The sequence below is a fragment of the Charadrius vociferus genome, unplaced genomic scaffold (genome assembly GCF_000708025.1).
Source record: "Charadrius vociferus isolate BGI_N301 unplaced genomic scaffold, ASM70802v2 scaffold278, whole genome shotgun sequence".
NCBI lineage: Eukaryota > Metazoa > Chordata > Aves > Charadriiformes > Charadriidae > Charadrius > Charadrius vociferus.
The window spans coordinates 2884089-2906258 of record NW_009649705.1 but is presented as its reverse complement, the minus strand read 5'-3'; the positions used below and the strand labels follow the sequence as shown (position 1 = coordinate 2906258).

The window sequence follows — 22170 nt, the reverse complement described above, 5'->3', positions numbered from 1 at the left end:
ATTAGGAAAAATGGAAATTAGGAAAAATGGTTTAGTGGTGGACTTGGCATTGTTTGGTTTACAGTTGGACTTGATGATCTTAAAGGTCTTTTTCAACCTAAATGATTCTATGATTCTACATGTGATTTGGAAGATTTCTTCTGGATCAGTGTTAGTGTATTCCCCTCAGCTAAGTGCCTCTACTGTATGGGAAGCAGTAGGTGCATGACAGAGAAACTTCTGTCCAGCATGTTACTTCAGAACCTAATGTCCCAGTAAGCATTGGAGTTTGATAGAATGGTTTGGGTTGGAAGGGACCTTTAAAGACCATCTAGTCCAACCCTCCTGCCATGGGCAGGGACATCTTTCACTAGATAAGGTTGCTTAAAGCGCAGTTCAACCTGACCTTGAAATCTTCCAGTGATGGGGCATCCATAGCTTCTCTGGGCAACCTGTTCCAATGGCTTGCCACCTTCACCATAAAAAATTTCTTCCTCATGTCCAATCTAAGTCTACCCTCTTTCAATTTAAAACCGTTGCTCCTTGCCCTGTCACTGCAGGTCTTGGTAAAAGTTATCATAGAATCATAGAATGGTTTAGGTTGGAAAGGACCTTGAAGATCATCGAGTTCCAACCTCCCTGCCATGGGCAGGGACACCTCCCACTAGACCAGGTTGCCCAAGGCCACGTCCAGCCTGGCCTCAAACACCTCCAGGGATGGGGCCTCAACAACCTCTCTGGGCAACCTGTTCCAGTGCCTTACCACCCTTAAAGTAAAAAACTTCTTCCTAATGTTTAATCTAAACCTGCCCTCTTCCAGTTTATAGCCATTCCCCCTTGTCCTGTCACTCCATGCCCCAGTAAAAAGTCCTTCCCCAGCTCTCCTGTAGGCCCCCTTTAGGTGCTGGATGGCCACAATAAGATCTCCCCGGAGCCTTCTCTTCTCCAGGCTGAACAGCCCCAACTCTCTCTGCCTGTTCTCATAGGAGAGGTGCTCCAGCCCCTAGATCATCCTCACGGCTCTCCTCTAGACATGCTGCAGCAGGCCCATGTCTTTCTTACGTTGGGGACTCCAGAGCTGGACGCAGTACTCCAGGTGGGGTTTCACGAGAGTGGAGTAGAGGGGCAGAATCACCTCCCTTGACCTGCTGGCCACACTTCTTTTGATGCAGCCCAGGATATGGTTGGCCTTCTGGGCCGCGATCGCACATTGCTGGATCATGCTGAGCTTCTGGTCAATCAGCACACCCAGGCCCCTCTCCTCAGGGCTGCTCTCCAGCCATTCCCCACGGAGCCTGTATTTGTGCTTGGGATTGCCCTGACCCATATGTAGCACCTTGCACTTGGCCTTGTTGAACTGCCTGAGGTTGGCTTGGGCCCACCTCTCCAGCCTGTCCAGGACCCTCTGGATGGCATCCCTCCCCTCCAGCGTGTCTACCTCACCAAACAGTTTGGTATCATCGGCAAACTTGCTGAGGGTGCACTTGACCCCACTGTTCAAGTCTGCGACAAAAATGTATCTCCATCGTTCTTATAAGCCCCCTTTGTATATTGAAAGGCTGCAATAAGGTCTCGCTGGAACCTTCTTTTCTCCATGCTGAACACCACCAACTCTCTTTGCCTTACTTCACAGGAGAGGTGTTCCAGCCTTCTGTCATTTTTTGTGGCCCTCCTCTGGACCTGTTCAACAGGTCCATGTCCTTCTTGCGTTGCGCACCCCAGAGCTGGAAACAGTAGTCCAGGTGGGGTTTCACCAGAGTGGAGTAGAATGGTGGAATCGCCTCTCTTGACCTGCTGGCCACGCCTCTTTTAATGCAGCCCGGGGTACAGTGGGCTTTCTGGGCTGCAAGTGCACATTGCTGGCTCATGTCCAGTTTTTCTTCCACCAGTGTCCCCAGGTCCTCTCCACAAGGCTACTCTCAATCCATGCATCCCCTAGTTTATATTGATATTGAGTATTGCTCGGACCCAGGTGAAAGACCTTGCACTTGGCCTTGTTGAGCTTCATGAGGTTCATGTGGGCCCATTTCTCAAGCCTATAAAGGTCCCCTGGATGTCATTCATATGACATCCTTAGCGTATCTACTGCATCACTCAGCTTGGTGTTATCTGTAAAATTGCTGAGGGTACATTTAATCCCACTGTTTTATGTGTTTGGTGACGATACTAAATAGTATCAGTCCCAGTACAGACCCATGAGGGACACAGCTTGTTACTGGTTTCCACTTGGACATTAATCCCTACACTGTAGTTCTTTGAACGCAGCTATCCAGCCAGTTCTCTATGCATCAAATCCACATGTCTCCAATTTAGCAGGGAGAATATTATGGGGGACCATATCAAAGGTTTTGGAGAAATCCTGTTCATCTACCAGAAGTCCATGTAGATGAGTTTCAAGTGCTTTTGGACTGGAATTTAGGTTTTGTTTTTCTGAATGGAATCTAGTTTTTTCTGCATCAAAACTGCTCCAAAACCAGAACCAACACGTTGCAAATGGAGGATGCAGTTCAGAATTGCCCTGATCTAAACCAGGTCATAAATGCAGATGTAGCTGAATATGTTTCAAGAGCTGCATACCTCTGTAAAACTTTATTACTGTCTTCCTCCCCACTTCTGCCCCAGGTTGTGCTGATACGTTTTTTTCAGCTTTTTTTAAAAGACATAATTCCATGGAGCCATTTTTGCAAGATGGCTCCACAAATACATGTATTGGTTCAAATGAGGGTAAGGAATAATTTTATAGCAGTTTAGAGCAGGAACAAGTCAGAAAGAATGGGAACACCCTAAACAGCAATTATAGTAAGAAGAAATTGAACATAAAACTGTACAGTCTCATAAACTTGGCCATAAAAGAATTGCAGATAAGAACCTGAAAGATAAAGACATAAGGGCAGTGAAACTTATGAGGAACCAATTGAGGAAGTGTGATACACCTTGTCAGTTCAAGGAGAAGAAAAACAGATTTTACAGATTCTTTGTATAGAATATAAAGTGGAGGAGGTAACATGATTAAGAAGTGAGATGTGAAGAAAAGTCAAAATATAAGAAATAATGTCTATGAAGGTGTGATGTGGAAGAAGTGAAAGCAAAAAATAAAAAAAAAGGCAAGATGATCTTCAGATGTTCTTGTGGTATGTTTGTGGAAGGAGAAATGCAACAAAATGTCAATTAAGGGAGGCTGTCTGAAGCCTTAAGATACCTCAGGAAATATTGAAGTTGTCTTAATGAGGTACTGGGAAGTCATGGTAAAAGTTTTAAACCAAAAGAAGCCTAGAATACTCAAGTTTTCATGAGAGGCAGTTGAGCCCTACTGGAACTATAAGCACACATGTAACTTTACTGCACATGCTATGTTATCCTGATAAGAGATACAGTGTGTTCCCATTTGAAACCTATGAGGAAAGAGGAGAATCTGAAAATATTTTGAAGTGTTAAGGTGCTACCAGGATATAAATATATCTGAGGTAGTAGACATAATAGTATATAAAAGTTTGAAGAGGGCAGTCAAGTGAATTTTAATTTTAAGCACCGTGGTAACATATTTTAGTTTGTCAGTATGGATACTTATGCCTTCAAAGATAAATTTCTTTAATGGTTTAAAGAGGAGTGTGTTTCATTCTGCTCTATTTCCCTCTTTTCCTCACCTCTTTTTTCCAGCAGTTCTATTTGCCTTCAAGTGTTACAATGGGTAAATTTCCAATGTGTCTTACACGTCTGAGAAATAGAACATTTTTGACATCTACAAAGACACACCAGAAAATGATCTCCTTCTTGTGAAGGAATATATGTTGTTTGTTACTGTAACAAAGGTTCTTGGGACTCTACCCTAAAATGAATTTTAAAACTATGCACTAGAATATGTTGTTAATAAAACAGAAAGAGAGGGCTTCACAAAATAGTATGAGGACAGGGTGCCTTCTGTTTAATGAATTGTTATGGACCAAGATAATGTCCCTTAAGATTAAGGTATGGCAGTTGCTAAAGTCTATGGATTAAGGTTTTTGTTACATGAAGTTACAGAATTTAAAATAATCGTTCTTATATTTGGTTGTTAATACTAGTTGTAATACCACTCCGGGAACACACCGAGTTACTGCAGTAAGATGTTCAAGGCTTCAGTATTTTTATTTAGTTACAGTAAATGCTGTGTTTACTCTTTACTTAAAAGTAGTAACACAAGTACTACCAAATACAGTAATACTTATGCAGGTGTTTGCTATTCAGTAAATAACAGTGAAGCACTGGTCTAGATGCTGGGAATAAAAAGCTTGAAAGGTAAGTCCCAAGTGCTGTGATAGTATTTGGGATAGTTGACACATGCTATTGAAAATGTATATAAATGGTTTTTATGATAGAAATTAATTCCTATTCAGGTTTTAATTCGCACTTAAGTAATGTATCATCCTCGGCATTCTTCAGAAGCTCATTATTGTTAAATTCTGGTGATAATTATTTAAAATGAAAGCTTAAATTCCAGAGAAAAGCCTAGAAATTATGTTTTATTGGGGTGTTTTTTTTCCTCTTGATCTGTATGTTCTGCTCCATACCAAGATACTGAGCATGTAATTTAACAGAAGCATGTGATCTTTCTAGATGTGTTCCTGTTGGTGAAAAAGTTTTACTTAAGTTCTCGTGTGCAAGTTACTCTGTAGCATGTTATGCTACAAAAGATTGGGCAAAGGTGACTTTGTTCCGTAGTAGTCTTATTGTCCAAAAATAGAGATGGAAGATTAGTGGAGTCTAAAATACAGGGTCATGGATTTGTGTACTGCCAGAACTTAATGAAATATTATTTTCTAGGTTCATTGATTTCTACTGAGGAAGACTTGGAACTCTCATGACTTTGCCAGTTTGTACATTAAGTGGTATTCATTGCATTGAAAACACTGTTGAGGAAAACAAGAGCTCTTACAGGAATCAGTGATGTAAATGCAGATACCAGATGCAGAGCTTTAACTGCAGTTTGGTTCTCTGACTGCAGGCAGCCTGGGAAACTAGTATGGGGACCCCCAAGTCTAGGGTTTATCACTGAGGCCGGGCACACAATGCTTGTAAAAGCTTTAGAACAAAATAACTAATGAAAATCTAAGATTTTGTGTTCTTACAAACTTGCAGAATTTATATCTCAAACCTTAGTTTAGAAGTTCATGTTCTCTGGTTCCCCCCCACCCCCCTTTTTTTTTAATTGCAGTTGATAATTGCAGTTTTGTTTGACAAGAAAATTGCCGGTTTGCAAACCCCATGCAAGTGAATTGAGGGCTGCAAAACTCGTCACTGTCACTAGATGTAGGATGGGACCATCATATTCTGAAGCTTTGTAACAGTGGAGAGTGGTACCATCAAACAGCATTTTCCTTTAAAATATCATCTTCTGTTAATTGTCAGTTCCAACAAAAAAAAAATATTTTATGGTCGTAGATCTGTGAATATTATTCTATATGTTTGTACATGTCTGTTCACTTACTTTTGTTTGTTTTTTTTTTTTGTCTTGAAGATTCTTGGATATCCCAGTCAGCTTCCTTCCCTAGAAATCAGAAGCAACCAGGTGTGGATTCCTTGTCACCTGTAGCATCACTTCCTAAACAGATTTTCCAGCCTTCTGCCCAGCAGCAGCCTTCTAAACAGGTTAAAGTCACATGTGCAAACTGCAAAAAGCCTTTACAAAAGGGACAGACTGCCTATCAGCGAAAAGGATCAGCTCACCTTTTTTGTTCTACTACCTGCCTCTCATCATTCTCACACAAACCCACTCCAAAGAAACTTTGTGTTATGTGCAGAAAGTAAGGGATTTTTAAATTTTGTTTCGTATTAGGAGATAAATCCAGTAATACTTGAGATTCTCACACATGTATGAGAATTGCTCTGTTAATGATATAAAATCTGACTATACAAGTACTTTATATAGTGTCGCTTTGATGTTGTTTGGAAATGTTGAACTCACTGTGTCTGCTACAAAATTAAAGTAAAACCAGCTTTCGAATTCAGGGTATAGCAGGCTGTTTCTATGAAAGCAAATACACTAAAAAATATTTTTTTTATATAAAGATAAGGTGTCCAAGTTATAATATATCCTGTGACAAGATATGTTCTTTATATCTGAAGTCCTTTATGAGAATAAGTGGACCTTGTGTTGTATAGAAAGCATTCATTTTGATAGATGGAAATACAAAATTGAGGCTTTAAAAGGAGGTGAAACTGATACTTGCAAGAAGCTGGAAGAAACCTGGGAACTCTCCAACTGTTGGCAGCATGGGGAGAAGAGAAGCCTTAGAATTTCCCTGTAGTTAGGGGGAACTATGGCAACTTTTGAAGCTGAAGGTACCTTAAGTGGGCAGTACAGAGGGAGTGACAAGCACACCTAGACGTGGCTTTCTCTAAATTATTGATTAGGTTTGACTTGTAATTTTTCATTATTTCCCAAACTTAAAGTGCCAAAGAGAAGTCTTCCATAATTGTACTGTTGTAGTGTTAGGTGTACAATATAGCTGTACTATCTTTTTCTTTCAGGGTACTGAGATACTCGCACTTTTTCATATTTTTCTAGTAAACTCTCAATCCAGTACACCCTGCAGTGGCACTGGTTAAATGATGAATTCTTGCTGAACTAAAGGCTTGCAGTACAGTCTCCTTTTGTTAATGTGTGTTTTGGACAGGGTGGTCTTTGCTTAATTTTAGATTTAAACTAGTGAAAAAGTTTTACTTCAGTATGCAGTGTGGTGGATTAATGGCTTGTATTCTGACATAAGATACTGGTCTGAGTTTTCTTTTTTTCCCCCCCCTTGAGTTTCAGTAAAAATAAACTATAGAAAGTATTGATATCTTATGTATTCATATCTTGGTACACTGAAAACCTAGGAGACTGAACATTTAACTTTTTTAAAATACATGTAAAAGCTCAATTTCTCTCAACCCTCACGTCTACAGAGTTAGTTAAAAGCATTGTGCACTTTCTGTTGGCTTGTACATGTTTATACACCACTGTTTTTTTAAAGTAATCTGGTGACTACAATCTTCAGCTAGCTGCATTATATATTAAGATGAAGATCAGTCTAATCTTTTTATTTCTGACTGAAATCTTGAAAATTCATGGCTAAATCTGTGCTCTCTTGCAACTTAGGAGATACTTATCTGTGTATTGTAAGAGGCTACGTACACTGCCCAAAATCTTGAATGATGAGGAACATACCTTATTTCTAGCTTTTGAGGTTATTTAAAATAGTTTTAGTGTATTTGATTTCTAGAGAACCTCCGAGAAGTCACTTTTGACAATTTTTGAGGCGATATTGCTCTTCGCTCTTCCACTAGATGTACAGTTGCTTCCTCAATCACAGTTAAATAGAAGGTGGTATACACATGAAATTGTTCCTCTATAGCATGGCTTCGTTGTGAAACCCAAACTTATCCAGCCTTTTTTTGCTTTACTGCCAAATTTTTGCTACCTGGTGGTAGAAAACCACGTACTCTTGCTCCATACTTGCCTCTGTGTTCTTTTGCTACTACAACAGACAAAATGTTGTCAAATTGCAGTGCAGTGAAAGGATAAGGGAATTCTAGCAAAATCCAGGAGATCTTCAATGTAGGTTGGACAGACAATAGTTGATATGTCATAGGTCACACTTTCAGAGGTAATGCTCAGATTTGCCTTCAAATACGTAGATTACTTTAAGTGAAAAAAGTGAAGTGTACAAGAAATATTTTTAAAAATTGTATAAGCCCATCTAAAAAGTCAGAATTCTTACGTATTTTGTTGTAAACCACTTTTCTAGCACTCTTCTTAATATTTGTAACTACATAAACAGCATAGGAATTACTGTAAGAAGGAAAGTATAGGAAATGTCTGGTATTCTTAGTGTTCATAATTTTTTGACTTGTGTTACTCTTTTTGGCTTTGTATTTGCGTCCTTTGATACAAGTTAATGTGTGCTTTCATATGAGTTAATAGTGTTTATAAGTCCTGGTGGAATCCAGCCAGAAACTGTAAGCTCCTCAGGGCAGGAGCTCTGGCTTTGTTTTGCAGAACAGAAGCGGTAACACTCCCTAACACAAATCCTTACTAGCTTGCCCAAGGGCAAGCCAAAATCTGCTGACTTTCCTTTGATGGAAGAAGGCAGACTTGGGAGTGTTAATATCCAGGGGCAGTACAAGTTGATTTTTCAGGAGAATCTGTCTAGGGAAGCATACATTTTTCCAGTGTTTTCCACTCATCCTAGTTTTAGGGCTCCTAGATACGAGTGTCTGGGGCATGTCTTTTCCAACTGGTGACCCATTGTGATGGCAATAGAGATCCATATGTGCCCAATCAATTTTTAATTTATTATGCCCAATAGCATTTCCTGTATGCCAATAATAGTTTTTTTCCCTTAGATGGCAAGGGGGGAGGCTTTTGTTTCTTCTCCTTGCTTCTTCTAGTTCATGGTATGTTGTAGTTTGGGATTAGGAGTGAAACTACCTTAGAAATGACCTCAGAAGTTTGGCAGATCTGATTATAAAGGTGCACTGACAAGCATGCTGTTAGCAACTTTTCTAAGTTGCATACAATTGATAATTGAGGAAGTCTAGATTTAAACTTCAGTGAAAAACAATGTTTGGTTAGAAGGAGATTTGTTCTGTTTCAAATTTGTTTTATTAACGGATGCTTGTCTGGTTAAGTGCATTGAACTGGTGTAGTTATAGGCATGAACTGTTCAGGTGCTTTGGAGCTTTAATGTAATGATGGAATTAACGTTTTTAAAATTTTAGATGATAAAAGTTCTAGGCAAGTTTGTGGTAGAGTTTTAAGCTTTTGGTTATATTCATTAAAGTGTGAAAAAACAACCTTCTCTTCTCCTCCCCTTATCCTATCCTGAGATTAATATTGAGAATGGTGGAGTTACATACAAATAGAGACCTTTTACTATAAATCTTACCTTTTATACATACAAATAGAGACCTTTTACTATAAATCTTACCTTTTACTATAAAGCTGAGCTTATTTTTTTTTTTCCATATGAAACTTAAGTGTAGCTTTTGTGTAAAGTTGCAAAAGGGCTAGTTTAAATTTGCTCTGTTAGATTTTTTTTTTTTTTTGTGTAAGATTGAGTTTGCCACAGCTGGTTCCTAATGGTGCATTAAAGTCACTTAGTTCTAGAATAATGTAATGAGAAAAAAATAACCCAAATCCAAACAAAAAAATAGGTTTTTACACAGGAAAGGCATTGTACTTGCAGTAGTTGCGAAAATGTTATTAAACTTCATGTTTGACATATGACTAACAACTGTACATTCATAAAACTGGTTTGAAATGTAAACATTAAAAGGAAGATAAGATGTGAAGTGTTCTTGTTTAAATGTATGTGTATTCATACACATTTTTTTTTGTCTTTCAGAGATATAACAACAATGAAAGGTACCATTGTTGCTCAAGTTGATTCAAGTGAGTCTTTCCAGGAGTTTTGCAGTACATCATGTTTATCCTTCTATGAAGATAAACAGAATCCTTCTAAAGGAGTTTTGAATAAGTCAAGATGCACTATCTGTGGTAAACTAACTGAGGTCTGGCTGACTGTTTTTTCTCTTATCTTTCTCAATGCTGACACTATTAATAACTTACATTCTGAAATAAGAGAACTGGAAATAAGGAAATCTAAAATCTGATTCAGTATTTTCATATGCAGTGAGATATTAAGATATGCAGGCTTAATGTACGTGAAGAGCAACTAAAGGAAGAGAGCATTCAAAAAGGTTAACATTTGATTTTTGTTTCAGGAACTCGAAGTGCCTTTTGGTGATGTCTTGTAGCTAGTCAAAAATTTTAGGCATAGAATCTTGTAATTATAACCCAGATCTCCCACATAGAAGAATTACTGTTGAAAAAAGTCAGTATTTACTGTATTACTTATTTTTGTCCTGCATATTTAAAAAGATTATGCAGATGTTTTTAGTGATATGTAGAATATATGTACTTTTAAATTCTCGTGAATGTATTAATTTACTTTTGATGCAGTTACTGGACCCACCATAGTTCAGGCTACTGCTTTACACAGCATATGTGCCTGGCCAGTCTTTGTATGCCATGTTGTTAGCCTGCAAATTGAGTATTTTATGAAACTGCATAAATAGACCTGCTCTAATACGCAATTATTATATCCTTCCGTGTGATCTTTTTTTCTAGGAACTTCGAAGACAACAGAAACACCCAATTTCTGGTTTTAATTTTCATGTGAGCTAGTATAATCTGTTTTTAGTTATTGTACTTGAATGTAAGACTTTGGGCTTGTCTGGTAGTTTCAGGTAACTTCATGCTTATGTGGTGATGGAATACTTTTTTATTTTTATTTTTTAGATTCGTCATGAAGTTAGCTTTAAAAATATGACTCATAAGCTGTGCAGTGACCATTGCTTCAATAGATACAGGATGGCAAATGGTTTAATAATGAATTGCTGTGAGCATTGTGGGGAGTATTTGCCTAGTAAAGGAGCTGGAAACAATATTCTTATTATTGATGGTCAGCAGAAAAGATTCTGCTGTCAGAACTGCGTTGGTGAATACAAGCAGGTAATTACTTTTTTACCTATAAATTAAAATTAAATAAATATTAATAATCCTTAAATTTATCTTGTTATTCATAACATGGTTTTACTTCTCATTAGAAGTCTTAAGTAACAAAGACTTCTGAAAATGAAAATGATGCCAGTGAGGCCAAGATAGCCGGAATAGGCCTTTTACTACTGGTGGGTTTTTTTGATCTTGTTGTAATAGAAATGCTTATTTGTTATTAATGGAAGTATCACTGAAATCAAGCTTTCTTTTAAAAAATTCTATTTCTTTCTAATGGATTTATCACTTAATGAGTATATTAATAGCGAGCCTGACACAAAAACTTAGTGGACCTTAAGTGATGTTCTTCTTGAGATACAAAAGTTTGTTTGTATGCAGTAGAAACATTCTAAGATGTGCGGAGCATACAGATTAGACGTAACTATGAGAATGCTCTAGCTGATTGCATATTGGCTGTGTACCTGTACTGTGTCTAATCTCCTTCACTGTATAGCATAGGATTTCAAAATTTATTGTTACTTTTGTCCTTCCATGTCTTAGATTTTGTGCTTTCATTTTCTTTACTTGGTTTGTTTTTTATTTCTTCATAAGACTATTAAGATAAGAATACTTGTTGTGGTTAAATATAATTCCAAATCAAGAAATCTGATGCTGATGTCTTTTACATATTACAGAGCCAGCTTAGCTCTGAAACATTGCTAATGGTTTCAAGGTTTTAATTTAGGTTTAACCATTGTTAAAGATTTAAATGTTATTACAGTATTTATGGTATAGTAGGATAGCTCTGAAATATTAAATATTTGGGGGGAGGATATGCAATTTGGGGATTTTTATTTTTGCTTGGCAAATTTTGCACTGAGTTTGTAGGGGTAATGTTATGAAATATGAAAGTACTGTTTTACTGGCAAGAAATTTATCTGATTTTGAAGTTCACACTTGAATATGTGAGTGGCCCCAGTGCTGCACATTGGTTTAGGTTCTTTCTTCATCTCTTTCCATTTTTAAGAAAACAGTGATCCAAGAGAAAAGGGAGTACAGTGCTGAATGGTTTTAAGTTGCTTAATGTTGCATCATGTATGTTTGTATTTTCTCTTTGGACATTCAGTTTTGATGCTTTTGGGGATGGCTGTTCTTGTATATATGCAATGTGCGAACAGCAAATCAGGAAACAGCATAACTGAAAACTTAACATAAGCGTTATTCTTTTGTCGCAGCTATACCAAAAGGGACAGGATAGGTTTCCAAGATACTAAAAACATAGGCATGCCCAGAAGCCATGGAAAGACTTGAAGAAACGTTGAATACTGTCTCTCGAAGAAACAAAAAGGCATGAGATTAACTTTGAACTTGAGCCATTCCCACACAACCAGTATAACATGCACTGCACATGGAATTATGAAACGAACGTGGAATTTTGAGAGGTCGAATGATAAATCTGTACCTAACACTCATTTACAGACTGTACGCTATTTGTTCAAATATTTTTGTAAATTTTTTTTTTGTGTTTAGATATGTATCTGAGAATGAGAAGGATATGGGTAGCAAGTTGTATGTTCTGGTTTGATTTGGGGAGGAGCAATTTGCAGTACCAGGAATCTTCACAAGTAGTGTTGGGTATTGTGCATTATTGTGAGGATCCTTAAGAGAACCTTTACAACTGAGACGCATTTCGGTGCATTTAGTTCTGACAGCAGACTTTATTCAAGCAGGTTCTTAATTCTTTTGTGGAAATATTTGGTACTGAGGAACTGTAATAGGCTGTGAGAAGCTTAATTCTAGCGTTCCTGTGCATCTGGTTTGGAGTGGTGGTTAAATGTAATTCTTAACTGGTAGGTTTCAAATGTTCCTGGAGTGTGGGGGTTTTGGGGTATTTTTGATATTAAGAGAAACTCAAGACATAAAACTAGAAGTTTTTTAGTTTATGTTGTTGTAGGTGTCAGAGTTGCTCAGAACACAATTATTTTGAGGATATTTAGTTGTCTAGCAGGATTTATTTAGGTTTGAATTTCCATTTGCATTAAGGTTTTTTAACTGAATGTATTCAAGGAATTCTGTTTTTTAAAAAGGAATTTAGACTTTGGAAAGTATCACTTGACAACTCATTGGGCCACAATTGATAAATTGTAGGTTGCTTTATTCAGTAGCAACAATGTTGTTTGGACATTTTTTATTAGGTCTTACTTTTAAAGGAGAACCAGTGAAGGAGAAACTACGGGAGAGTCGCTATTACATACTGAAATTATCTCAATGGAATCGATAATACAGGAAAAGTTGATGTGTTATTTAATTATAGCATTGTGTTGTACAACTGATTATCCTGTGTCACATAACAGTTTTAGCGAATGTTTTCTTGCAAACAGTTGTAAAATAAATAGGTCTTACTGGTATGAGCTTTGTATTAAGCAGTTTACATTGTAAATGTCAAACACCTATCAATATGCTATACGTTTGTAGTAGTAATAAATGAAAACTGATTCTTATTACTTGTACCTATCTATATACTTCATCTCTATTTTTTTGAATAAATATTGCATTGATTTGAACAATCAATTTTCAATAAGTTATCACGAACATTTTTTTCTTCCTGGAATGAAAAAATTAAAATTGTGGGTAATAAAAATTACTGTGGCTCTTGGAATGGCCACTGAGTACAAATAATCCATCAGCTACAAAGGTTTTCTTTACTCTGCTTTAGACCGTTGGTGCGAGGCAGAGAAGTAAGAAACAGTGTTATTTCTGGGGTGGGGCATAGGTTTTTTCTGAAGTGCCTAAGTCACCTTTGAAAGTGATGGATGCACTTCACTTTCTACATACCGGTTTCAGAACCTGCTTTAAAACTGAGACACAAATAATCTTGAATATTACATCCTGTGTTTTGCTTTGCTGAGAGGCAGCGGCTCTTCTTTCTTACCTAAAACTGATGTCACTACAGAGCTTAGGTTTCTTTCATATTAAAAATAGCTATGCAAAATAAATAGATTAATAAATTGTGTAATAACTCTTTTAATTTTTTTTAATAGACATGATCTAACTGATGCTCACTGTGGTTATATGCAAGAGCATGTTAGTTTCCTGATGGCACAACAGCCGTTCATGAAGATGCTTAGTGCAAGTCAAGTTTTCTTAAAAAAGAGAAAACAGTGATAAAAATCCTTCCTCCATAAATGAAATCACAGTGACAATTTAGATAAAATATCAAAACAAAATCCTCATTGGAAATGGTTAATTTTTTTTAAACCTGAAGAAGACTACTACTTGTAGATTTTAAGTTCTTTTTACCTGTTGCAGTGAAGTTCAAACCGTACACATGTAGAGGGACAAGAAGGACTTAAAGAATGATGCTAAACAAAATGAATAAAAAACCACTAGAAGAGACCGAGATCATATCTGACAAGGAGGTGGCTAAACTGCCTATGTAATTGTGCAAATGCCAAAAGCATTCTTCAAGTAGATGTTTCATATAATTAAAATGAGAACTTAACCATTAAAAATTTACTTTAGTGATTCATTTAAAAATTAGTATCTATGCAACAAATTGAAACAGACCCCAGATATGCCTGCCATGAAGACACATTGACCAACAGCACATAAATGTGTTGTTTCATTGTTTCTGCTTCTGATACTATTGTAAATTTACTGTCTTTGCAAAATTAGTCAACTTCCTTTTCAAGGCAGCTGCCACATTGTTTGTGTCCTGGCTTGCTGGATTTGGGTACAGACTTGACAACCTTTTTTCTAAGGGAACACCTGAATTCTGTGACTTGGCTTGTGAAGCCAACCATACCTTTTAATTTCCAGCTGTTCAACTAAGATAAAGCTGAGTCTGTGTCTACTTAAAAAAATATGGTCTTTAACTGCTTTGTGTACTGGCCTGATCTGATTCACAGTGCTCTTGATTCTGCTATGAAAGCATTTAATACTTTACTAGTTTAAAATCTTCTTTTACTTTTTGTGCTTTGGTGCCTTACCTAAAATTTTCTTGTTAGAATGTGACGTGGGTTTTGCTTGCTTTGGGTGCTTCTTAAAAGTCTTCATGTGCTGTCAAAAAAAAGGGGGAAGGAGCTCTAGCTATTTCTTTATCTGCTTCTTAATAGCTCTGGGATGAAGCGAGTACCAGGTGAATGCAAGCCAAACAAGTATTTTCTTAGTTTGAGAACATGCTTGCAGTGCCTTTTCATCTAGTGAAAATTTCATTCATTACTGAATAGAAGTGCATTTGGTTGACTGGATTAGATGAAGACTTCCTACTGAACATGCTTCAAGACTAACCAGGCTATGCCATCACGTTGAGCTATTCACTTACAAGCAATACAAAAAACCCAACCAGGCAGTTGTGCTTCCTTGTTTCGAATTCTTCTGCTTGCCCAACAACTGCTTTTGTGAAACTCTCCTAAAACTCACTTCATCTGCTTCATCTGTATGAAGGGGTTTAGGAGCTTTCACTGTGTACAATAATATGCGTATCAGTTCGGCAACTTGTGGTTCATTGTTTATACAGAATTTGTATTTAGTTTCACAAAATGTATTGTTATCTACTGGTTTAAATCTCACTGAATGCTGTGATAGAATGTCTTGTCACGTAGTCTTCTGGTGGAAGCATCTAGGGTTTTCAACTTTGTCTTGTCCTGGGCAGTGTCGGTTCTTTTTCTGTCCTTCTTTGCTATTAAGACAGATCTGTCCTCCTTTTTATGGTACAGTTAATAGCAAAATCTGCTGCTTCCTGCAGTTGTTACTGCTTCGTAAACTTTTTTCCAAGTGTCTGTTTCAAGAGTAAATACTGTTAACAAAACCAATAATTGTGAGAGTTGAACAGCTGCTTTAGTTTGAAATATTAGAAATACTGACTTTTCAGTTTTAGCAGCTTTTTAATCTTTCTGGTAACTCTTTAAGACAAGTTTTGCGGTTACAGCCAGTTCAAACTGTGGTTTAATAGTGAAATCTCTTCCTTGTATTTTAAACCACTTCTGTCTCACTTCAGGTAATACTTAGTTTGGTATTAAGTAATCTCTGATAGTAGTGAAATCTGATACTGTGTACATTTCTACAGATGGAGATAGGTAGATGCTTTTTACCCCATCTACCATGGTTAAATGACAGAAACCTTTATCAACCAAGAAATAATCAATTCCTCTTTCTTCCTGCTTAGTGGTGTGGGGTTTTTTTGAGGTTTCTTGGTATTTATACCTCCAGTTTCTTGCATCTCTGATGCAAATCAAGTCCTTCTAGAAACTATCCTATTCTTCTACCTTTTCTTCCACCATTTATTTATTTTTGTTTCTGGAACCATTTATTTTGCTATTTCTGCTTCAAATGTCTGTCCTCAGCTGTAGAATTTGCTGCTTTTCAATAAAAACTGTATAATCAGCTTCCTTAGGCACCTGAATATCATTTAGGTGAAGTGTTCAGGATGTTATTTCATCAATATTTTAGAAGATAAAATGAGATATGTATATCAGAGATGTTTAAACAGCTTTGTAGTTCTGAAGAAAAGTACTCACAGCAGTCAAAATTGTGAGGTGTGATCTTTGTGGGAGCACAGGAAATTCTTAGGAAGAGGAGTAAGGAGGTCATATGACTAGGTATCGGGAGTTTGGATGGTTGTAACCACATCCGTGCACTGCTGTACCTGGAGTAACTGGACAGGGTTGAAGGCAAGAGGGAGAGAAGGCAAAACAGACGTTAGCTGAATGTTTCAGCTGGAAGAGTAACTTGCTTTTTGAGGGATGGGAAGAAGGGGTTTTCAGCTCTGCTTCTCTTGAAAGCATGAAGGCAAGTGTCAAGAGCAGCAACAAAACTGGCAGAAAGAGGGAGCACTGACAGTTGGAGATGCCAAAGAAAAGTTACTGGACAAATTATTGATTTGGCTGTTTGCAAAGTTCAGCTGATGAAACGTAAACACAAATCATTGGGTGTTCAAGGGCCACAAAAGCAATTACTTCAGCTTTTGCTCTAAAGACTTGGGCAAATGCTTTTGAGGTGTTACTAATCTTAGTCTCTTTTGTTGGAGCAGGGAAGAGTTTACAGTTACTCTAGAGGGAGTGATGATTTGGGTGCATTATTTCAAAAGACTGAATAAATAATACAGTATCTTCTTTCTTTGCTGTTACAGATTCTGCTGACATCTAGTTCTCTTCTTAAACATGTGTGTTGCTTCTGGATCCATCCGGACCATCCTTTCAAATATATCTGAAGTAGTTTAGCTCCTGTTTTCCTGATTGCCTTACTAATGGATCTCCGTTATCATAGAATTCCATGTAGTGAATATCTTTGCTTTTCTACTTACAGAAAATGTCTATCTTCTTTCTCCTTTACCTTTCTATTTGAACACACGTTGACTGCGCTTCTGTCCCAGAATATTCTTTTCTAGAAGCTTTCCCAGTATTTATCTTATTTCTAGTCTGAAACTGTTATTCTGTGAAGCTACCAGCGAGAAGTTTGCCTGGATTGAGAAGTATGTACCGATCTGTTTTACCATGGACCATATGAGTTTAACAGCGAAGGTCAACTGGAAACAAATCTTTGGGCTGCTGCACAGCATTGTAGCGATCAGCCGGTATTCTGGTGTTCTTGATCAACTGGCCCTTGCATGGGAGAAGTTGTAGCAAGAATGCTCTCTTAACACTGTAGGCATGTTCTTCATCCTGCCCTCTATCCTTTTGAATGCATGTGAAGCAGATCAAATTTTTTTAGTCAAGAATAAGTCTGTAGCACAGATACCTAGATGTAAGGCGCTAATCGCTTTATTGAACCACTCTTGCAGCCAGAAAGAAATCTGTTCAAGAACACAGACTTTAATTAGTTTCAGTTGCAAACAGAAGTGAGCCTTACTTCTAAAATACCATGAAGTTACAGTATTGGTCTGATATTTATTTTGGGGCTTTATCTTTCTTCTTAGTCAGATGTACACAAGAAGAGCTCTAGACTTCTGTTTTCGTGGTCCTTTCAGTAAGATATAAAGGAAGATCAAGACTCCTTCTAAAATGATTGTTGCTAATACCTCAGAAACCCTCCAAGTGAGTTTTCTTTTATTTCCAGGAATTTGGATTTCTGTTGCAACAATATTTGTGTTGCTGGAATATATCCCACTCATCTGTTTCGTCTTACATCTTGATAGCGACTTTTGTAGTTGCCAGTTTAAGTTCAGCACTGTCCTAGTGGACAGAATAAAGATTTGAAATGTATATAGAACTAGTAACTCGTGAGAATTTTTGAATTGCATGGAGTGTTTTATAATATCTTTTCTCAGTTGTCTGTCATGAGATACCTATCATGAAGTAGACCTGCTTTCTAGGATTAAGTGTCTAACAGGGTATACAAACAAGTCATGAAAGAACGAGTGGAATTAGAATCAAATATATTAGGAACAGAAGAATATTCAGGCCTCTGCATTTACTTTAGACTTTATGCTTTGGAAGAGGTTAAATATGCAATTGCATCTAGCTAAAATTAGGTCATCTCAATGCAGAATCTAAGTGGAGTAATGAGGGAGAGGTCTAGTCAGAGGTCTAGTCAAACTGTTTCGCGTCAAGCTTCCAAATCTCAGGGGGCATCGGGCCATTGTTCTCTGGAAGTTTTACCTCTGGATTAACTTAATTTTCTTGTACTTAGTAATCTAATTCATACAATTTTTCTTACTAATTTGATAGCAGTGTTTTTACTTAAAATTTTCCTTAAACTTGCATATATTTTCATAGGACTCTCTAGATTTGAATTTGCCAGAAGTGGTGCATGGAAGGAAAATTCTTGTAACTTTCTCTTGTGGATTAGTTCTGAGTTAATTCTATCTGTGAAGGAAACTTGAAACTGAGACGAGTTTGAATGTGCAGGTTTTTGTCTACAGTCACTTTTGCCTGCCATTGAGGTGTCATGGGGACTGCAAGATGAAGCCAGTACTTCATCTGGAATGGAAGATAACTGCCAAGAAAGCAGCTTTGGAGAAAGAGACTTCAGTGTGCTGGCAGGCAACAAGTTGCACAGGAGTTACTGTGTGCCCTTGGCAGCAGAGATGGCCAACTGCATCCTGGGTTGTATCACAGAATGCTTGAGGTTGGAAGGGACCTCTGGAGGTCATCTTGTCCCCCTTCCTTCTCAAGCAGGGTCACCTGGAAGAGGTCGTCCAGGACCCTTGTCCATTTGATTTTTGAGTATCTCCAAGGAGGGGGACTGCACAGCCTCTCTGGGGAACGTATTAGTATATTAACAAGAGGCTAGCCAGCAGGTTATGGGAAGTGATTTCTGTGCTCTGTCCCCCCTGCCCCGGATTCCACAGGATGAAGTGTGTTGACATACTGATGCAAGTTCTGTGGAGAGCTTCCAAGATGTGTAGAGAGCTGGAGCATCTGACATAGGAAGACAGGCTTGGGAGACTTCAGTTTGTTCAACCTTGAGAAGGCTAAAGGAGGATCAGTTATCTAATGGGAGGGTATAGAGAGGACAAAGTTGGGCTCTTTGAAGAAGTGCACAGTGGAATGATGAGAGGCAACAGACAACTTGAAGGCAAGGGGAAACTTGATTTAGATAGAAGGAAAAGCTTTTTTTTGGTGAGGGCAGTGAAATCCTCCACAAAGGTTTTGGAATGCTCATCCTTGGAGATGCTCTGATTTGACTGGACAAGATCCTATGCAACCAGCTCTGGACCTGCTTTGAGCAGCAGGTTCCATTTGACCTGAAGGTCCCCTCTGATCTACATGATTCTGTGCTTCTCTACTTCTGAAACAAAGAATGAAGCAGTGATGTTTAAAATATGGAGTCAGGAAGTCTTGTAATTTTTTTTTGTTCCCTCTTTACTTTGTCAGTAATGAAGATTTTGGTATTCTTTGTTGTTTTTCTCTCTACCAGTGAAGTTTGTTCTTCTGTCTCCTGACCATGAAATAACAACACCAGTGACACAGCTTTACATTTTCCTTAATTTCTTTTCTGAACACCCGCTTTTCCTTGAGGATGGTTAAAGTGCTCAATTAAAAAGAAAAATGTTCTGTATTAAGAACATGAGAATAGCTGTTCTGGTTCAGATCAGGCATTGAGACTCCTGCAGTGTATGTAGGTGGGCATGCAGGGAAGAGTAAGAACAGGGCAGGTACTTAAGATATTTTCCCCTGAGTATACTCTTAATTTCTTACTCTCTAGAGGTCAGGGCAACTCCTCAACTTTATGCAATGTTCCTGCATGCTATTTTTAGTAACTCTCTTTAACTAGTCTTGTCCAGTCTCCTTGTGAACACAAATAAGCAGTTTTTCTGTCTCTGACATCCTTCAGTAAGTTCTGCTGACCTGCTGTTTGTTATGCGAAGAGCTGCCTCCTCTTGTTTGTTTTTAAACTTCTGTTGATATTCATGTGATTTCCCATAGTTGTTTATATTAGAAAAGACAATGAATAGTTGATCCATAGTGCCCCACATTATACCATTTTTGGTTCTGTTACTATCCTCTTAAGTTACCTTGTTTTCAGGCCAAAATTCCTTACATCATAAGAATGCTCTCCGGCCCTGTGTAATACTATGGTTCTCCTTAGTTTTAGTCAATCTTCCATTTGTTTATTCCAGCTAGAAGGGTACTTCTAGGGAAAGGATTCTCGAATGTTACTTTTTTTCTACAGAATGAAATTAATACTGTAGATTCTTAAAGATGAAAGGTAACATGTTGTGATGAATGCGAGAGTAGAAATCTAAGTTACCCAAGAACCTTGAGAAGAGAGTCTCATCTAGAAATTTGATGCTTAAGAACAAGAGAGAATTCTTGGTTTGCATTATGGCTATCTAAAAACGTATGCGATAGTACAGTATGAAGTTCTCTGATGTTGTCAATGGAGGAAGCCTTTGAGTTAGGCTATTAAAAAAAAAATATGTTTGAGACACCTGTGTAATGATGAATGATGAATACTTTTCAGGTATGCTTTAATCTTTTTTTTTGTAACAGCATTGCACTCCTTGGCTTTTGAATGGTTTTAATATTCAAGCTTACAAGTTTGAAGATTAATATTCAAGCTTGCAAGTTGAGTGCTGGCAAGAGTAATAAAAATGCAAGAAGTTCAGCTTGGAGGAGACGATGATTATGAGGTTTTGGAATCAATAAATTTGAAGAGGTTTCAGGCCTTTTAATTTTTTTGTTCTTCACTGATATCCTATCTCCTTCACTTGTGTAACATGTTTAAACTTCTAATAATGCAGAAGAGCTCAACCACTGTTCTTAGTTGCTGTGACAAGAATAAAGTGAGAGTTTTGCTGTCATGCTTTTGTTTCTGCCCACAGAATCTTCTGCATTCTTGATAATGTTTTTTGGAAAGTCATGTTCTTTGTAGCTGTGATAATTTAGATCGAGTTTTGCTAGATTATTACTAGATATTAATAAAGATTCTTCATGTTGCTTTTAAGTCTGAAAGATCTAGGCTGAAATCAGTAAACTACTCCAGTATTATAAGGGTGTTTGAAATTCAGAAGTGACAGATGTGCTGCTGCACTGTGCTTTGTGTGCATGATCCTCTCTTGACATCAAGTTAAATAATGAGATATTTGAGATGCTGGTTAGCAAAAGCTATGTCTGCTTTCAAGTAGAAACATGTAGTCTGTTGAGACAGTGAATCTTTTCTGGTTATGCTCTGATCAGCTTACTATAAATTCATTTATTATAACATATATTTTCATCTTGCTGTCTGAAGTCATCATACTCTCAGTTTGATTTTTTTTTTTTTCCTTTTTTCCTTTCAGACCTAGAGCTTGTGAAAGCTTCACTTACCTGTTTTCTGATTTTCTGTGTTTTCTGATTATATTCCTGAACGTTCTTTGTTAAGCTGTTTGTCTGCATGTTTGCATCAGTGCTTCTAGATTTACATTTTGATTTATTCTAGAGGTCCCAAAGCTATTGGTGCACGGAGATTTTTTTGATGGTTATTGTCCATTAAGCTTGTTCCAAGAAGTCAAGTCCTTTCTAAATTGTGACCTCCATATTCTCACTGTTAATATAACTTGTAGTGTTCTTGATGCCCTGCTTTTGTGTATTAGCGTGGCAGAGGAGATGTGTGTGTGTCAGCAGAATACAGTGTTCTTGATGCCCTGCTTTTGTGTACTAGCGTGGCAGAGATGTGTGTGTGTCAGCAGAATAGCTCCAACTCATAGAACAGTGTAATTGCTGCATTTTGGTTTTGGTACTTAGTGTGAATTTTGACAATATTGTGGCTGATGAGGAGGACTAGTAGGTGCTGGGTAGCATTTTTAAAGGCAAACAGAAAAAAAAATGAAGTAAGAAGAGAAGGAAAAAATACCCTCCTCTATGTAGGAGCTTGATATCTTGACACATACGCCTTTTTGGAGGAAATCTACAGCAAAGCTTTCATCAAAGCAGCAAGTGGAAATTGTAAAATTGTGTGTTATTTTGAAATTTTGCTGGTCTCTGCAAGGCGCTACACCCAGTTTGTGGCAGATGCCTGTGTATTTGTACATTTGTATGTACGTGTTTTTCATATAGGGAAGATGATACATGTTATAAAACCGTAAGTTTATTCTCTGGCTGTCTGTAAGATTGGATTTATCTATTTCTCAAATGTTAAAGATATCCAAAGATATATTTATGTCCAAAGATATCCATTGAAGCTTCTGTTACTCTGAACAAAGCAAAGCACCTGTGAAACAGGCTTTGCTGTTCCTTCCCCCTTCAGTCCTT

At 37.5% G+C, this 22170-nt stretch overlaps 1 protein-coding gene across 1 annotated transcript in view; it reads left to right on the top strand.

The window, feature by feature from the left end:
• The window catches only part of ZMYM2 (zinc finger, MYM-type 2), a 72772-nt gene that overhangs the window by 5339 nt on the left and 45263 nt on the right, over nt 1–22170 (top strand). Inside the window, exons 2-4 of the mRNA XM_009890634.1 lie at nt 5474–5759; nt 9345–9510; nt 10301–10513. Coding sequence (XP_009888936.1) covers nt 5474–5759; nt 9345–9510; nt 10301–10513 — 665 coding nt within the window. The remainder of the gene's footprint in view (nt 1–5473; nt 5760–9344; nt 9511–10300; nt 10514–22170) is intronic.